Source organism: Halichoerus grypus, chromosome 7, assembly GCF_964656455.1.
Source record: "Halichoerus grypus chromosome 7, mHalGry1.hap1.1, whole genome shotgun sequence".
NCBI lineage: Eukaryota > Metazoa > Chordata > Mammalia > Carnivora > Phocidae > Halichoerus > Halichoerus grypus.
In genome coordinates, this window is record NC_135718.1 from 39,974,214 (window position 1) to 39,990,067 (window position 15,854).

General features: G+C 42.2%; 2 protein-coding genes across 9 annotated transcripts in view; one reads left to right on the forward strand and one right to left on the reverse strand.

Moving 5' to 3' along the window:
• The window catches only part of WDFY4 (WDFY family member 4), a 286,087-nt gene that overhangs the window by 51,940 nt on the left and 218,293 nt on the right, over window positions 1–15,854 (reverse strand). The window lies entirely within an intron of this gene.
• On the forward strand, window positions 11,749–12,516 carry LRRC18 (leucine rich repeat containing 18). The gene has a single exon (XM_036103150.2). It carries the CDS (start codon window positions 11,749–11,751, stop codon window positions 12,514–12,516), a length of 768 nt encoding a protein of 255 aa, XP_035959043.1.

A 15,854-nucleotide genomic window follows, 5' to 3' on the forward strand; every position in this document is an offset into this window, starting at 1 on the left:
GCCCCCCTACACACGCCCCCCAAGCACCATCTGTTTCTTTTGTCCCAACTCCTTCTCCTCCTAGCACTCATTGCCACCTGGCATTGTACACTTCTTTGCTTTTGTTCCTCTCCTTCTTCATGTTGCTTGCCGTATAAAACCATGCCCATCCACGGCAGTTATCAGTTGTATATCTGTATGCAGTTAACCTATTGTTAATGAATGAATAAATCCAAAGGGCCATGGGAAGTTCAACTGTTCCCTTATGGTCGATCTTTAGGGTTCCCCTTCACAGTATCTCATGGCTTCACAGTGGGAGGATTTATAGCCCCCTCGGAGCTGGGGGCCTTCCTACAGCAGATGGGGGCACCACATCAGGGTACCTGCCAGTGTATGCCTGCAGGGCACCCAGGGGTCCGTGCCATGCTCACCCTCAGCAAGTTCTCCCCGGGGCCAGACGGGGTGCAGAAGATATGCACACACCATGGGGCACTTGTGAAGGACGAGCCCCATCTCTGCAATCTTGGGGTTCCTGTGCCTCAAGGAGCTATGTCTCCTTGTCCCCCAGGATAAAGTAATCTAAAGTCTGCGCCTGGTGAGGCAGAGATGCCATAGTAAGGATGTGGGGCTGTGAAGCCTGAATCAGATTTCTGCTCCATGGGAACCCTGGAGTCCTGGCTCCACTGTTGACCAGTTACGCTGTCCTGATGCCACTATTTCACCTCTCCCCCAACACACAAAGGCACCACACAGGCCTCCAGGGCTCACTCACCCTCACCCAACCTTCAGAAGCAGCCACTTTCATGATCTTATTCACAGAAGGGGGAGCTGAAGCTCAGTGAGGCTCAGGGGACCGTCCAGGGTCCCCCGGATGGTAGAGGGGTCTAAAGCCCCTGTACTTTTCACCCTTCCAGGCCGCTTCTCAGAGCCCATTGCCTTATCTGCAGGGGAAGCCAAGGCTGTGGGGAGAAAATGCAATAACATCTATCTGGCAGTAGCAGTATTTAAATCACGTTGGTTGAAATTGGATTAACGCTCATCTCTTGAGGTTTCCAGGTGCCAGGACTGACTGGTCCTTCCGCTTTCCTGTGTGTAGAGGTTAGTCTGTGTGTTTTGAATGCGTTCGCTGATGAACAAGGCGTTTCTAGTCTGTTAAACTAATAATCTTAATATTTTATTTTAATTGTAAGTCACCTATTCCCTTTTGTTCCCTTAACAAATCCAATTAAAACAGAGTACATTCAGAATTACAAAATAGATGCTATTAAACCAATAAGAAATCATAATCTTTTGTTATTGGGCCATGTGACCCCCTGGGAACTTTTGCTCCAAATAAAAGTTGAATTCTTATTATCCGCCGGGGGAAGGGGGCAGTTTGACAGATAACGACTTCCCAGCAGCACATGTGCGGAGCCACACTGGTGCTCAGGACGGAGAAGTAAATAATATTAAGGGTAGACAGCGCTATACATGCATAATAGCCCAGGAAGGTGGTTAGAGCTGTGTTGATCCGATTAACCAGATAACTGCCACATGGAGGGAACCTGATGATTTCCACACAGACACTCTGTTTGCTGCAGCTCTATTATCACGGAAAGAACGTTCCACCCAGAATAAGGTGAGCTGTGGGAACGTGGATAAACTACTTCATGCCCCACTCTACCCCACGGCATCCTTATCTTGGGGTAGGAGGAGAATTCCCACCTCAAAGGAGAGTAGTGAGGACTGAATGAAATGGCAAAGGGAGGTGGCTTTGTGAAGGAGAAGGCACGATGTGCTTCTAAGTGTTGAGCATGCCTGCGTGGGGTGGGGAGGGGGTGGAGAGCATCATATGATTGACATGTGGGGATGGCCCGTTGTCTGGGAAGATCAGACGTGCATCTTACAGGGGTTAGATTTTACAGTGAGCCCACACAGTGAAAATCAAACTTCTGGTGGTCTGCATACAGCCTCTCAGCGCCCCTACATAGCCAGCAGCCCCGAGGGCAGAAGAGGGCCTCGAGTCTCTGGGGTGAGCACCCGGGAAGGCGGTGGGCTAACATTCGCCAGCCATGCTGGATGACAAACCTGTATCTTTACATTCTTGGCACATTCAGTGTGGCAAGAAGCTCACACCTGGGGGGCCTGGGGGACTAGTGTGGCTGAGGGACAACAGATTCCAAAGCCAGCGGCACACATTTTTGGGGGACATGAGGGACAAGCAGCTTTAATTTCCGTTCCAGGTGTATTTTGCTCTGGGAATGCTAGGATTCCAGAATGCCTTCTTCTCCTTGGAGTCAGGGGGCTGGCAATGTGCCCCCCAGGATAAGCATTTCCTACTGCTGGAGTAAAGGCAACAGTAGAAAGAAAAAGAAAGGCAGCATAGTACAGCACGACGACCATAAGCTTTGGTGTCAGACATAACTAGGTTTGCGGTGGCTGTGCTGTGTTGTCTGTGTTACCTTGGGAAAGTCACTTGACTTCTCTGAGCCTCAATTCTCTTATTATAAAGATAGGAATGACACTGTATCGTTGCTGTGCAGATAGAGGAAGGGCCCAGCCGCACGTCTGCAATTGTTACTTTGGTACATGTCACCTGAGTGAATGATGTGGAGTGGATCTTCTGAACTTGATGTCAGAAAACTCTCACAATCATGGGGTCCCTGTAAGACCCCACACCTGCTGTCTGCATCTCTCTCCATCAACTCTGCCATGTGTCTGGTGGAGCTGTTGCTGTGAGCCTCACCGACATATTTCTGCTTCTAGTCTGTCCCTTATCCCCTTCCTAGCAATCTGTCCTGTCCACAGGAAAAAGGGGCTCAACATAACACAGCTGGGGGCAGGAATGGAAAAAATAAAAGCATTTCATGTTTACACCCCCAGGGAGTCTGTACTCCAGAAACCAGCTAACACTGTAAAGCAAGTAGACGAGCGCACAGTTCCTCACCCAGAGTAGGCACTGGACAAATGGCAGTTCTTTCCCCCAGTGCAGACGTGCCCAAGTCAATTATTAGTGCCTATTTTAGAGCCCTGGCCAGAGGTTCCAGACAGATGCTCTCCACAGACAGCCCCATGGTGACCACCCACATCTCCACCTGCCACCTGGCTGCTTATGAGAAGGTACAGCACATTTGGGGAAGGGGTGGAGGGCACAGGGAATGACTGGAAGCCATGTGGGCAGTCACGGCGGAAGTGAGGCTGGCCTCTTACGTGTCTGGTGAATGGGTCTTATGAAAGTCAGGAGATAGAATAAATGCAGTGCCTTTGGAATGAGTGATTCTATTGAAGGAAGTTTACATTGTTTCCCCTTAAGAGATGGCCCACAAGCAAAAGATATTTCTCACTCATACAGCATGAAGCTTGCTGTGAAGTTAGCTCCAAACACTGGCTGGGAAACAGCAGTGACTTTTGGGGTTTGGGTTCTATAGTGTGTCTGTCCTGCGTCTGAATGCATTAGTCAAAAGAGTGAAATAATTATTGTGAGATCACATTAGCAAGATGTTAAAGATATCAGATATATACAAAGTCAGTCTTAATTACAAATATAAAGACACATGAGTGCAAGGCACAAGATAAATTCTATTATCATAGTGAGGATAACAATCTTACAACTAAAAAATGCCTGCAAATATTTTGATGGCATTAAAATATAGGTTGCCATTACATTTTTAATTTAGATATCCATGGGGTGTCCCACCATGCTGTTTGATTCACAATGACTAGATAGAAAAATTAATTAGAAATTAGAGTCAACCAACCGGTCCAGTTTTTCCAAAGTATAAAAACCAATTGTTCGAGACAAGAAGACCCAGTACATTTTAAAACTTCTTGTATTAGGGCTTCTCAGCTATTCATATGATATGAAATCTCTTATTTGTCTATCCATCCACCCATCTGTCCATCCATCCATCCATCTACCCATGTTTATCAATTTATATCTCCTTCTCTGATTTCCAGCTTCCTTTGTGTGGGTTGTTGGTCCCACTCTGACATTTGAGGATTCTGTGAATTGATATCATCAGACCATCTAACCAGTTTTTGTTGAATCAAAAGATCATGAGTTTTACACTTCTTTTGCCCATACTTGTTCTGCTACTCGATGGGCAGAACTGGGCAGGATGCTGACCTTCGAGTTGACTAAGAGAAGGGATATTCCTGGTCTTTAGGGGCTTCTGGCACTGGTCTGCTTCCATTGGTACTCAGCAGCTTAGGGGGTCCTCATGGACCCTGAGCAAATACAATACACCCTGCTCTCCATAACCAAGAGCAAGGTCCCTAGGCAGGTAAGGTGGAAGATGTGTGAAGGGGGTGGGGGCTGATTATGCTTCATCTGGCCTGGGGCTGACTGGGGACCGAGATGTGCTGGGGAGGAGGTGGAGTGCATGATCCTAGCCCGTTTTGCCTTGCAGGTAATTCACAAGCAGGCTCGGAGCCAAAGGGCCTGTTGGAGAGAAGCTCTTTAATGGAGAAGTAGTCTGCGGGCAGCTCCATGCTGCTACCTTCCCAACATTCATCAGAGCTGGAGGGCTTCTTATCAGGGTGTGGATGGGCTCTGGGGAGCAGGCTCAGCAGGGCTCACCTGGGCGGGTCTTGAGTCTCCTGGAAGCATCCTTCTCATCCAGGGCCCCTCTAGCCCATGCTTATTGTGTTTGAGCTGAACTTTATCTTGAATATAAGAAACTTTAGGGAGCTCAGGAGAATCAGTAACAATCTAGATTTTAGTTCTTTGAGCTTGGGGACTGGCCCTCTTGATTGCTCACCTGTGTAGCATCTAATAGGTCCTCAATTTACTTACTCGGTGAGTGAACAAAAGAATGAATGCAGGAATAAGCGCATCGATGTGGTTTAAATTAGTCCTGAAGGACTAACACAAGGATCATGAACAAAGGAAACTTAAATATTTGTTCAGGCCCATGGGATAGAATTGCCAAATAAAATACAGAACTATGCAATGTTTGGGGGCACATGTATACTAAAAATTACCTGTTTATCTGAAGCTAAAATTTAGCTGGGAAAGTGTAATTTTATTTGCTAAATCTGGCAACTGACCATGCAGAAAAGTCATTGATAAACATTAAAATCAGAACACAGGATCCCTTGCTCTTGGTCCACCTTTCTTTATATTACAATTTCAACTCAAGTGCTGTAGGGCAGTTTCTCTGACACGCTGCCTTGGGCAGAGGTGTTCCCTGTGCTGATATGCACGTGTACCAGAGCAATGCCACGTGGTACATATCTGGATGCCCTTTACTGGAGCAGACAGGGCTAAGTGGGGCTATAAAAAGTCATGCTTTTTGAGGAGCATCCAAGTTGTTGCATGTATCAATAGATTTGTCCTCTTTTCTGTTTCACAGTGTTCCGTGATAAGGATACACCTCAATTTCTTTATCCATCCACCCACTGAAAGGTCTTTGGGTTGTTTTCTTCTGGTTTTGGCAATCATGAATAGAGCAGCTATAAACACACATGCATAAGTTTTTGTGTGATCCTAAATTTTTGTTTTTCTAGGGTAATTATCTAGCTGGGGAAATGCTGGGTCATGTGGTAAGTATACAGTTCATTTTATAAGAAATTGCCAAACCGTTTTTCGGAGTAACATTCTGAATTCCCATGAGTGCTCTGGTTGTTCTGGTATCCTCACCAAATCTTTGTACTATATTGATTTTTAAGGGTTTTTTGTTTATTTTAGACATTCTAATAACTGTGTAGTGGTATCTGCTTGTGATTTTAATTGGCATTTTCCTAGTGACTAATGATGTTGAGCAAATTTTTGTTTGCCAACCATATAACTTCTATGGTGAAAAGTCTTGTTAAATCTCTTGGGCATTTTATTTTTTATTGTATTGTTTGTCTTCTTACTGTTGACCTTGAGTTCTTTATAGATTCTAGATAATAGTCCTTTGTTGGACATGTGATTTGCAAATATTTTCTTCCATTCTGTAGCTTGTCTTTTTATTCTTGATTTTTTTAACAGAGCGGAAATTTTAAATTTTGTGCAAGTCCAATTTGTCAATATTTTCTTTTCTTTTAGGGATTGTACTTCTGCCTAACTCAAGCTTATGAAGATTTTCTTGTACTTTTTCTTTTAGATGTTTCCTGGTTTTACACTTTACATTCATATCTGTGATTCATTTTGAGTTTACCTGAGTTAATTTCGATAGTTTGAGATTATTATTATTTTTTTGTATGTGGGTAACCAATTGTTCCAGCACTATTTGTTGGAAAGTTCATTGTTTCTCCACTGCATTTTCTTTGAACTTTTGTCAAAAATCATTTGACCACTTGGCTATATTTGTGTGGCTCTATTTCTGGACTCTGTTTTCTATTCCACTGATCTATGTATGTGTCACTTCACCAATACCACCTGTTGTAATTACATGGTAAGTTTTAAAACTGGAAGCATGAATCCCTTAACTTTATGTTTTCTTTTTCAGAATTTTTTGGATTTCTAGTTCCTTTTCCTTTCAATATAAATTTTAAAATCTGTACATTCATGTATACAAATAATCCTGCTGGAATTTGAATTGATCTTTAGACCAATTTGGATAGAATTGACTCTTAACGATATTGAGTCTTTCAACTCATGAACATGTTATGTTTCTCTATTTATTCAGATCTTCTTTGCTTTATTTTGTCAGTGTTTTGTAATTTTCATCATAGAAATCCTGTACATTTTTATTACTTATGTGAAATACACAAATGTTTTACTTTTGGAGTTTATTATTTTTCAAATTTCAAATTCCAATTGTTTATTGCTGGGAATACAGAAGTTTTTTGTCTTTCTCCTTTCAATTTTATTGATTTCTTCTCTTTCTTTATTATTTACCCTATCTGCATGCTTTAGGTTTTTTTGCTCTTCTTTGCTAGTTTTTTAAATGGAAGTTTACACTATTGGTTTAAGACCTTTCTTACTTTTTAAAATGTTCCTAGTATGAACATTTAAAGCTATAAATTTCCCTCTAATCACTGCTTTAGTTGCATACCATAAGTTTAGATATGTTCTATTTTCATTTTTCTTCAGTTCAAGACATTTCCTAATTTCCCTTGAGATTTCTTTGACTCACGAATATTTATCAATATGTGGTTTGTTAACTATTTGGAGATTCTCCAGTTATTCTGATATTGATTACTAATTTAATTCCATTATTTTCAGAGAAAATATTGCATTATTTCAATTTGTTTATATTTGTTAAGGTTTGTTTCATAACCAAGAATATAGTTCATATTTGTGAATGTTCCATGTGCACTTGGAAAGAATGTGTATACCATTGCTAGGTAGAATTTTTTTTTTTTTTTTAGGTAGAATGTTTTAAGTGTCAATTAGATCCAGTTGATTGATGGTAATGTTCAGTTCTTCTATATTAGCAATTCTGATCTGGAGGCGATTTTGCGCCCCAGTGAGGAGTTGGCTATGTTTAGAGACATTATTGGTTGTTACAAGTAGTGGAGAGCTACTTGCATTTAGTGCATAGACTCTTCTGGCCTTCTGCTGCTAAATATCCTACAATGCATGGAACAGGGCTTTCCCCCATCACTGCCCCACCCCTGCTAACAACAAAGAAAATAAAGAATTATCTGGCCTCAAATGTCAATAGAGCCAAGGTTGAGAAGCCCTGTCTGTTTTATTGATTATTGAGAGACAAGTATTGATGTCTCCACCTCTAATTATAGATTTGTCCATTTCCTTTTTCAATTTTATCAGCTTTTGTTTCTTTTATATCAAAGCTCTGATCTTAAGTACATATACATTTAGTATTTTTATACCTTCATGGTGAAGTGTCTCTTTTATCATTATGTGGTATTCTTTTTAATCTCAGGTAAATTTTCATGCTCTGAAATATATGTTGTCTGATGTTAATAAAGTCACTCCAGTTTCCCTTCAGTGTTTGCAGAGTATCTCTTTTTTCATTCTTTTAGTTTAACTTACTTTTGTTTATATAAAGTGGATTTCTTATATATATAATTGGGTCTTGTTCTTTTATTATCCATTCTGATAATTATGCTTTGGGTTGGTGTGTTTAGGTCATTTTCATTTAATGGAAGTACTAACATGTTTGGATTTAGGTTACCATTTTAATAGTTGCTTTTGTTTGTTCCATTTCGCCTTTTCTGCTTTCTTTTAGATTATTTGACTTCTAATTTTTTTACAGTTTCATTTTAATGTATATATTTTATTTATTCCTTGTCTGTACATTGTTTTAGTGATTGCTCTGGAGATTAAAATATACATGCTTATCTTTCCACAGCCTACTTAGAATTAATATTTTACCAAAGCACTGTAAAAATCTTACCTACCATATAGGTCCCAATACCTCCCCCCATTATGTTGTAGTTGTCGTATGTATTTCATGTACCTACATTGAAAACCCCACCAAACTGTTATAATTTCTGCTTTCAACTGTCACACATATTTTAAAGATCTTAAGAGGAGAAGAGTAGTCTGTTTATCAGATGTTTACCATTTCCATAGCTCTTCCTCTATTCTCAAGTCCAAGTTTATTTCTAATATCATCTCCCTTTCATCTGAAGAACTTCCCTTAGCATTTCTTCTACAGCAGCTCAGCCATAGTAACAAATCCTTTTATTTTTCATTCATCTGAGAATGTCCTCATTTTGCCTTCATTCATCCAGGATACCGTCATTCACTGTCTGCCTGACTGTTCCTTACTTTCAGCACTTGAAAACTATATTTTTCCAGTGCTTCTGGCCTCCATGGTTTCCAGTGAGGAACATACATCCATTCGCATTGCTGGCTCCTATAGATAATATGTATTCTCTGGCAGGTTGTGAATGTGAATTTTTTTGTTTTTAATTTTAAGCAGTTTGATTATATGTCTGAGTGTGGATTTTTTTAAGCTTATTTGTCCTCTTTGGAGTTCACTGAGATTCTTGCATCTGTCATTTTTATATCTTTTATCAACAGTTAAAAGTTTTTACCCATTTTTCCTTCAAATATTGTTCTGCACCACGACTTCTTCCTCTCCTTCTTCTAGGATAGACCTATATATTGATATTGATATGTATGTATTTTAGCAGGCAATCACAGGCTACAAGTTCTGGCACACCTTCTGTAGATTCTGTAGACTATGGTTACAGTGTCCATTCAGTCGTCAAAGAATTTTCAGTGCTATTCAAATCAGTATCTCTACCTGTACAGTGGTCTACCTCTCAGCTCAACGTTCAAAGCTTTTGGGTTCACAGTTTGGGATTAGGTACTAAAGACGCTGTTCAGGGTTTTATCCATGCATAGACATCTCAGGGTGTGTCCAGAAGTTCATATACAACGTCATTAAACGCCCTCCTCTTTAAATCACCCTTTGTGGCTCTAGGAGTGGTCTCCTTCCTTGGTCTTCTGAATAGAAATCTTGGGATTTTTATTTTCTAAATCTGCTATATACTTCCTGCCACTATTTCTGCCTCTGGGGCCAAGTGGCACTGGGTAGAGAGAAAAAAAGCAACCTCCATGTCCTTGGGATTGAAATTTGGTCAGAGACAATGGTTCTCCTCCCTCAGAGTTTTAGCTGTCTGCCCGGCTAACTCTAGTGATACAGGATTGCCTGGGGCTCAGGCAGCAGAGGATGGAAAAAAACAAACAGGGAAAACACCAGGAGATCTCCCTCATTCTCTATGATCCCAGGAGACCCCCTTCTTTGTTTTGGCCATAGAAAGGGGCTTTTCTTATAAATCTTTCCATCACCATTGCTGTAAAGTTGGTCTTATTTTGAGTTCCATTTCCAATCTGTCTGGTACTGTTTATCATCTTATCCTCAGATATCTTTTTACCTTATCCTTCATCTTATCCTCAGAGAGCTGCTCCAGGAATTCTGTCAGGGACCTTTAGTTGCATTCAATAGATGAAACAGGGAAGAGTGCACTTATTCCATCTTAACTGTGGCTAGAAACCCAGCCTTCATTTTTAATCTGCTTTATCCTTTCTGGTTCCTCAATGCTGTGTGATATAAAAACTTCAATAGTGGTGAACACAGTACTGTCTTTGGTAACCAGCCAATTATGCCTGAATATGGTTAGTTCATTGTTTCTAAAGAACAGGTTCAGCTTTCAAGGCCTGCCTGAAAGAACATCAGTGCTGCTGAGAGCTAAGAATACTTTCATTGGTTTACTATGGAGATCTCCATCCCAGGAGGCTCTGATCCAGGATGACTTGCGTAGAGTAGGACCCTCTGACCTTAGCTAGAAATGGCAATAGCAGGATTGATAGTAAGCACCTGGAAGGTAATTTTTACCCACTTCCTTCTGATACTGAGGATTATTGTATGAGGAAAATGTGTGATGATAGACTCACATAGCCCGATTGCTGGTGCTTCATGTGTTTTGTAAACTTGGTTCCTGATAAAGGGCCTGAATGATGAACTATAGAAACTGCAGGGCATCTGTCCCACTCATCCCTGTGGGGAAATGGAGCTAATGCAAGCTAATGCAAGCATCTGTCTCTGATGCTTTTGTCCAGGGTGGGAGCTTGGTCCAAAATAGAAAATCAGCAAGCAAGCAAGAGGCACCACGTTTTAGAAAAGAGTCTCTAGAATAGGACAGGACGGTTTGCATCTTCTTTCTAGCTAAAGATCTTCCTCACTCCCAAGCCTGTCTTCTTCTCTTTACAATGGAGATAATCCTATGGGTCTTACTGGATTGTTGGAGATTAAAAGGAATATGTGCAAAGTTCCTGATAATAGTATTTAATAGTTAACATTAATCAAGCTTTTACTATGTGCCAGGCACTGTTGTAAGCACTTTATAGCTTAGATAATTTACACTCCCTAAGAGCCCTGTAAGGGGGCTGTTTTCATAAATGAGAAAACCGTGGCACTGAGAATTTAAGAAAATTCTTTAATGCAGAGCTAGACTTCTAAGCCAAGCTTTCTGAGGCCAGAATCGACCCATGACTCTGTCCATTCTACTTCTCCATATGGCAGCAGTCATTAACTAATGTCATAAACATAATCATACCTCTCAGTGCTGAGGCGCCTGCACTTGAATTGCAGTGTGAAGGATGTGACGGAGGAAGTGTAGGGGGTAGGAAGTAGAAAAAGACAGCATTCTTTTACTGCCAGGCTCAACCCTGGCTCCTCCACACTCCTCAGCGAGGTGTAGGCACACATGTCCACTTGCGGGCTGAGTGAAAGATGCTCTTGTGTTGTTCCTGTTGCACTGCAGTGACAGCAGCTCAGGCCTGCCTGGTGCCTCTGGGTCCAGAGGAAGGTGAGGAGAGATGCACTACGTAAGTCATTCTTAACTCCCACCTATTCCCTCATATTCAGGCTATGGTGCTTCTGAGAACTCAGCAGTCCCACCCTAGGGACTCATGGGATAACTGTAAGGAAACACTAGATTTTTGTGAGGGTCTGGGAAGTGACAGATAGCCAAGAACACACACACACACACATACGTACCCCTTGGTGGGGGAGGGGGACATGTCTGAGTCCAGGACAGTGGAGAGATTTATACGTCAGGGAATGGCACAGCCAGAGGGGCACTGAACATCCTTCAGCCGGCCCCGCATCCCCGAAGAGGACACTGAATTTGCTGAAGATCTTTGGCGAGGTGACTTCTGCTGATGCCCTAATTTCTGTCCAGGCATCTCTCTCCATTAACCACTAGCGAGTGAAGCATTACAACTCGGGGGGAGTCTAGTGCCCTCATGTCATCTCCTAACTAGACATATTTTCTCTTCTTGTCACAGTATATCTAGCAGTTTCTTGTGACTTTTCCCTCAAACTGATCACCAACCAATCAGAACAACACACTTCAAACATACACCCTTACTAAAAGAACATGGCCAAGGGCGGGAAAGGCCCCAAGGGCAAGAAGATCACCCTCAATGTGGCCAAGAATTGTATCAAAATCACATTTGATGGGAGAAAACGCCTTGACTTGAGCAAGATGGGAATTACCAACTTCCCCAAATGTATCCTGAGACTGAATGATGTGGATGAGCTCGACCTTAGCCGGAATCTGATCAGAAAAATCCCTGAATCAATCTCCAAGTTCCAGAACCTGCGGTGGCTGGACCTGCACAGCAACTACATCGACAAGCTTCCTGAGTCCATCGGCCAGATGACTACTCTGCTCTACCTCAATGTCAGCAACAACAGGCTGACCACCAATGGGTTGCCTGTGGAGCTCAATCAGCTCAAGAATACCCGCACCTTGAACCTAGGCTTGAACCATCTGGACAGTGTGCCCACCACACTGGGTGCTCTGAAGGAGCTCCATGAGGTGGGGCTATATGACAACCTGCTGACCACCATCCCTAAGAGCATCTCCAAGCTCCCCAAGCTCAAAAAGCTCAACACAAAGCGAAATCCCTTTCCCAAGGCAGAGGAGTCAGATACATTCATAGATACCATCAGGAGGCTGGACAACTTATATCTGGTAGAAGAGAAGGATCTGTGTTCGAGTTGCCTGAAAAAATGCCAACAGGCCCGGGACAAGCTGAACAAAATCAAGAATATGGCCACAACAGCACCGAGAAAGGCAATCTTCTCCAATCTAGTCTCACCTAACTCCATGGCCAAGGATTCCCAGGAAGACTGGAGGTGACCAGGGACCCTGACCCTGAGGCAGGAAGGGAAAAGGGAGGGAGGGAAGAAAGTAGGGAGTGGCATCCACAGGGAATTGTGGGATCCCTCCATTCTTGCAACAGCTCTTCCAGCCAAGCCCATAAAATACCTTTCCCTTCTGCCTTGGCTTGTGATTTTGTTAACCGAAGCCTTTTAGTTCTTTGCCTCTTCTCTCTTCTCTGCGTGCACATACCCACACATACAGGCACAATGAATCAGAAAAGGGCCATCCATCCCCCTTCTTCCCAGAATTCTCCTGCCTACAGCCTGTGGCCAGGGCAGCCAACACTGCCGGCATGCTCTTAGTCACACTGTCACGCACTTCAGGACTGACTGCCAGCTCCCAAATGTGGAGTTGATTCTGTGGGAATGCTTTGATTCAGGGTTTTGGAGGTCAGGAATCTCAGAGCCTGGATTGGTAGGAGGGCAGATGGACATTCAGTCTTGGGAAGGTGACAAAACTGAGCCACAGAGATGGGCAGATACTATCATTAAGTGTTGGCAGGTAATATCTTGGGCTGAAAGCAGTATTATCTTTTTATCTCTTGTCTGCACATGCACAATTTGTTCTGGGAGCTTTCTAGACTGAATCTGCAAGCTCTTGACTGGCTGTGAATGAATGAGATTGCATTCCCATCTCATTATGTCCAATTCTTATCCAGACTCTTGTGGGAGTAAGGAAAGAATGGGTGCAGGTATGGGTTGGTGCAGTCAATAAATAAATACCTTACCGGGCACTGTGCTAGGTGCAGGGACTCTGTCTGGGGGGACAAGACTCTTGCCTTGTCCTGTGCAGACCAGTTGAAAGAAGACAGGACAGAATGTTATTGTCTGAGAAAGTTAGGAGATCAGGGCCAAGTGGTATGCAGGGCTGGCCTGGCATAGAGAAAAGCCAAAGATTCTGGAGCTGGACAGATCTAGGTCCAGGACAGCTCTGCTTCTTTCTTTTCATTTCCCTGGACATCTTACTTAGCTTTGGTTCCCTCATCTGTAATGTGGGAATAATACCAGCCCCAACTGCAAGGGTTGTTGTGCATCTAAAGCAGATAGCACACAGAGTAAGTACTCAATAGAAGGCAGTTCTCTGTATGAACTAAAGCTTGGTGCATCTCAAAGCTGAAATACTACTTTGGACAGTGTCCCTGGTCACACTAGATCTTTGGCAGAACTGACAGTGGTGCAGTCAATTCTCATACTAGCCGAGAACCTTCTCTGTACTGTTACTCACACTCACTCATAATTTCGTACTGCCTAAAAGGAAAGGATCAAGGAAGATATATTTAGGAAACTTTTTTTTCCCTAATCAAGGCTTTCCTATGTTGGTGGCAAGTTTTGTAGTGGTCAGTGGAAAAGCAGGGAAATCTGTTAATTCAGTGGGACTAGCTTGTTTCTTTTTCACATGAAAAAGCATAGCAGACAGCCTACTTCTTCACTCCTCACTGCTTTCCTTTGTAATGCTTAGCTGTGACAACTCTTTCTCCAAAATCTCCAAAAATACGATTCAAAATTCCCTTTTCAGCTTTTCCCTTTATTAAATGTTTTCCATTATAAAAATAACAAAACCACAACATAGTTTTAAATACAACATCTTAAAAAATCCACAACTCTACAGTGTGAGCCAGCTATAATATTGACAGATTTCCTTACTGGTTATGTTTCTGTATATATTTTTATATGCAGTTAAAATTACAGCATTTACCTCATTTTTACCCTGCTTTGAAATCCATGTTGTTACATGGTCTTAATAACCATAATTTAAAACATCTGCAAGCCAGTTGAACAAACACACATAAGTTACTATTGGGCATTCAAGCTGTTTCCAGTTTTTCACTAATAGAAATAATTTTGTGATGAAAGCCTATACGATGAAGACTTTAAAAACTATTTTGCATTATTTTCTTGGTGTACCTTCATTATTGCAAATATGTTAAACAGTGTGTTTTTTATTTTTTATTTATTTTTTTATATGCAGGATGAGCCCAATGTGTGTGTTTTTTTAATTTTATTATGTTATGTTAATCACTATACATTACCTCATTAGTTTTTGATGTAGTGTTCCATGATTCATTGTTTGCATATAACACCCAGTGCTCCATTCAGTATGTGCCCTCTTTAATACCCATCAAGGCTAACCCATCCCCCCACCCCCCTCCCCTCTAGAACCCTCAGTTTGTTTCTCAGAGTCCATAGTCTCTCATGGTTCGTCTCCCCCTCCGATTTCCCCCCCTTCATTTTTCCCTTCCTGCTATCTTCTTTTTTTCTTTTTTTTAACATATATTATTTGTTTCAGAGGTACAGGTTTGTGATTCAATAGTCTTACACAATTCACAGCGCTCACCATAGCACATACCCTTCCCAATGTCTATCACCGGGCCACCCCATCCCTCCCACCCCCCACCACTCCAGCAACCCTCAGTTTGTTTCCTGAAAACAGTGTGTTTCTTAAGATAATTTTTGATACATGCTATCAAATAGTTTACAGCAAGATTACACATTTATGTATCTACCAGTAATATATTAGAGAATCTGTTTCACTGCATGCTGATAGGAGTATCATCCTTTACATTTTCCCCTTCATTTAATGTCTGAAGTGATTTACTAGAAGCCCTTACCAAGACGAACGGAGCAGTCGTATCTGTGAAGTACATGATGGGATGTCATGCCTTAGGCTCAGGAGCCACCACTAGTACATGGGGCCTTGAACATGTCCCTAAGGTAGCCATTTTGCTATTTTAGCTACTTCGTCTCTCACCAAGAAGTACAGAATCCATGCAGGGCATATGATCCAAACAGAGTGGTGGCCAGTTATTTGGATACTACCTATTTCCATTCCTAACCCCTGGAGACACTTCTTCTTTAGAATTAGTGTTCCCCTCTTAGTCACTCAAAGGAATTAGCAGAGAACAGGAATTAAGAAAAAATGTCTCCCTGTGCTCCTAGGCAGGATCTTGTTCTGGACCATGAATTTGCCCACTACTCCCTCTCCTGCTCTGTCACACCATACTTTTTCCATGGTGCTTGGTCCTCAACATCCTCCAGGCATTGATCCCGGATTCGCTGCCAACTGAGTGGTTGGTGTGCAAGATGACATTTATTTGCCATCGTTGGTCTAGGTGCTTTATAATGCTTTCATTCTCATAGCCATGTCTTAGGAAAGGGTTGTAACTGTGTCTACCTTCACCAGGACTGATAAATAAATGGGCAGGGGGCTTTGCCACAGGAGATATTCATGTTAGACACCTTGTTAGTTAGGAAACCTTGGCAGTAGAATGAAGCAAAGAGTGGAGATAGAGATGAGTTAGGCGTCGTCTTGCACAT

Bases quoted from the DNA above. Each gene is read 5' to 3' on its own strand.
- LRRC18 (XM_036103150.2), top strand. From the start codon at position 11,749: ATGGCCAAGGGCGGGAAAGGCCCCAAGGGCAAGAAGATCACCCTCAAT.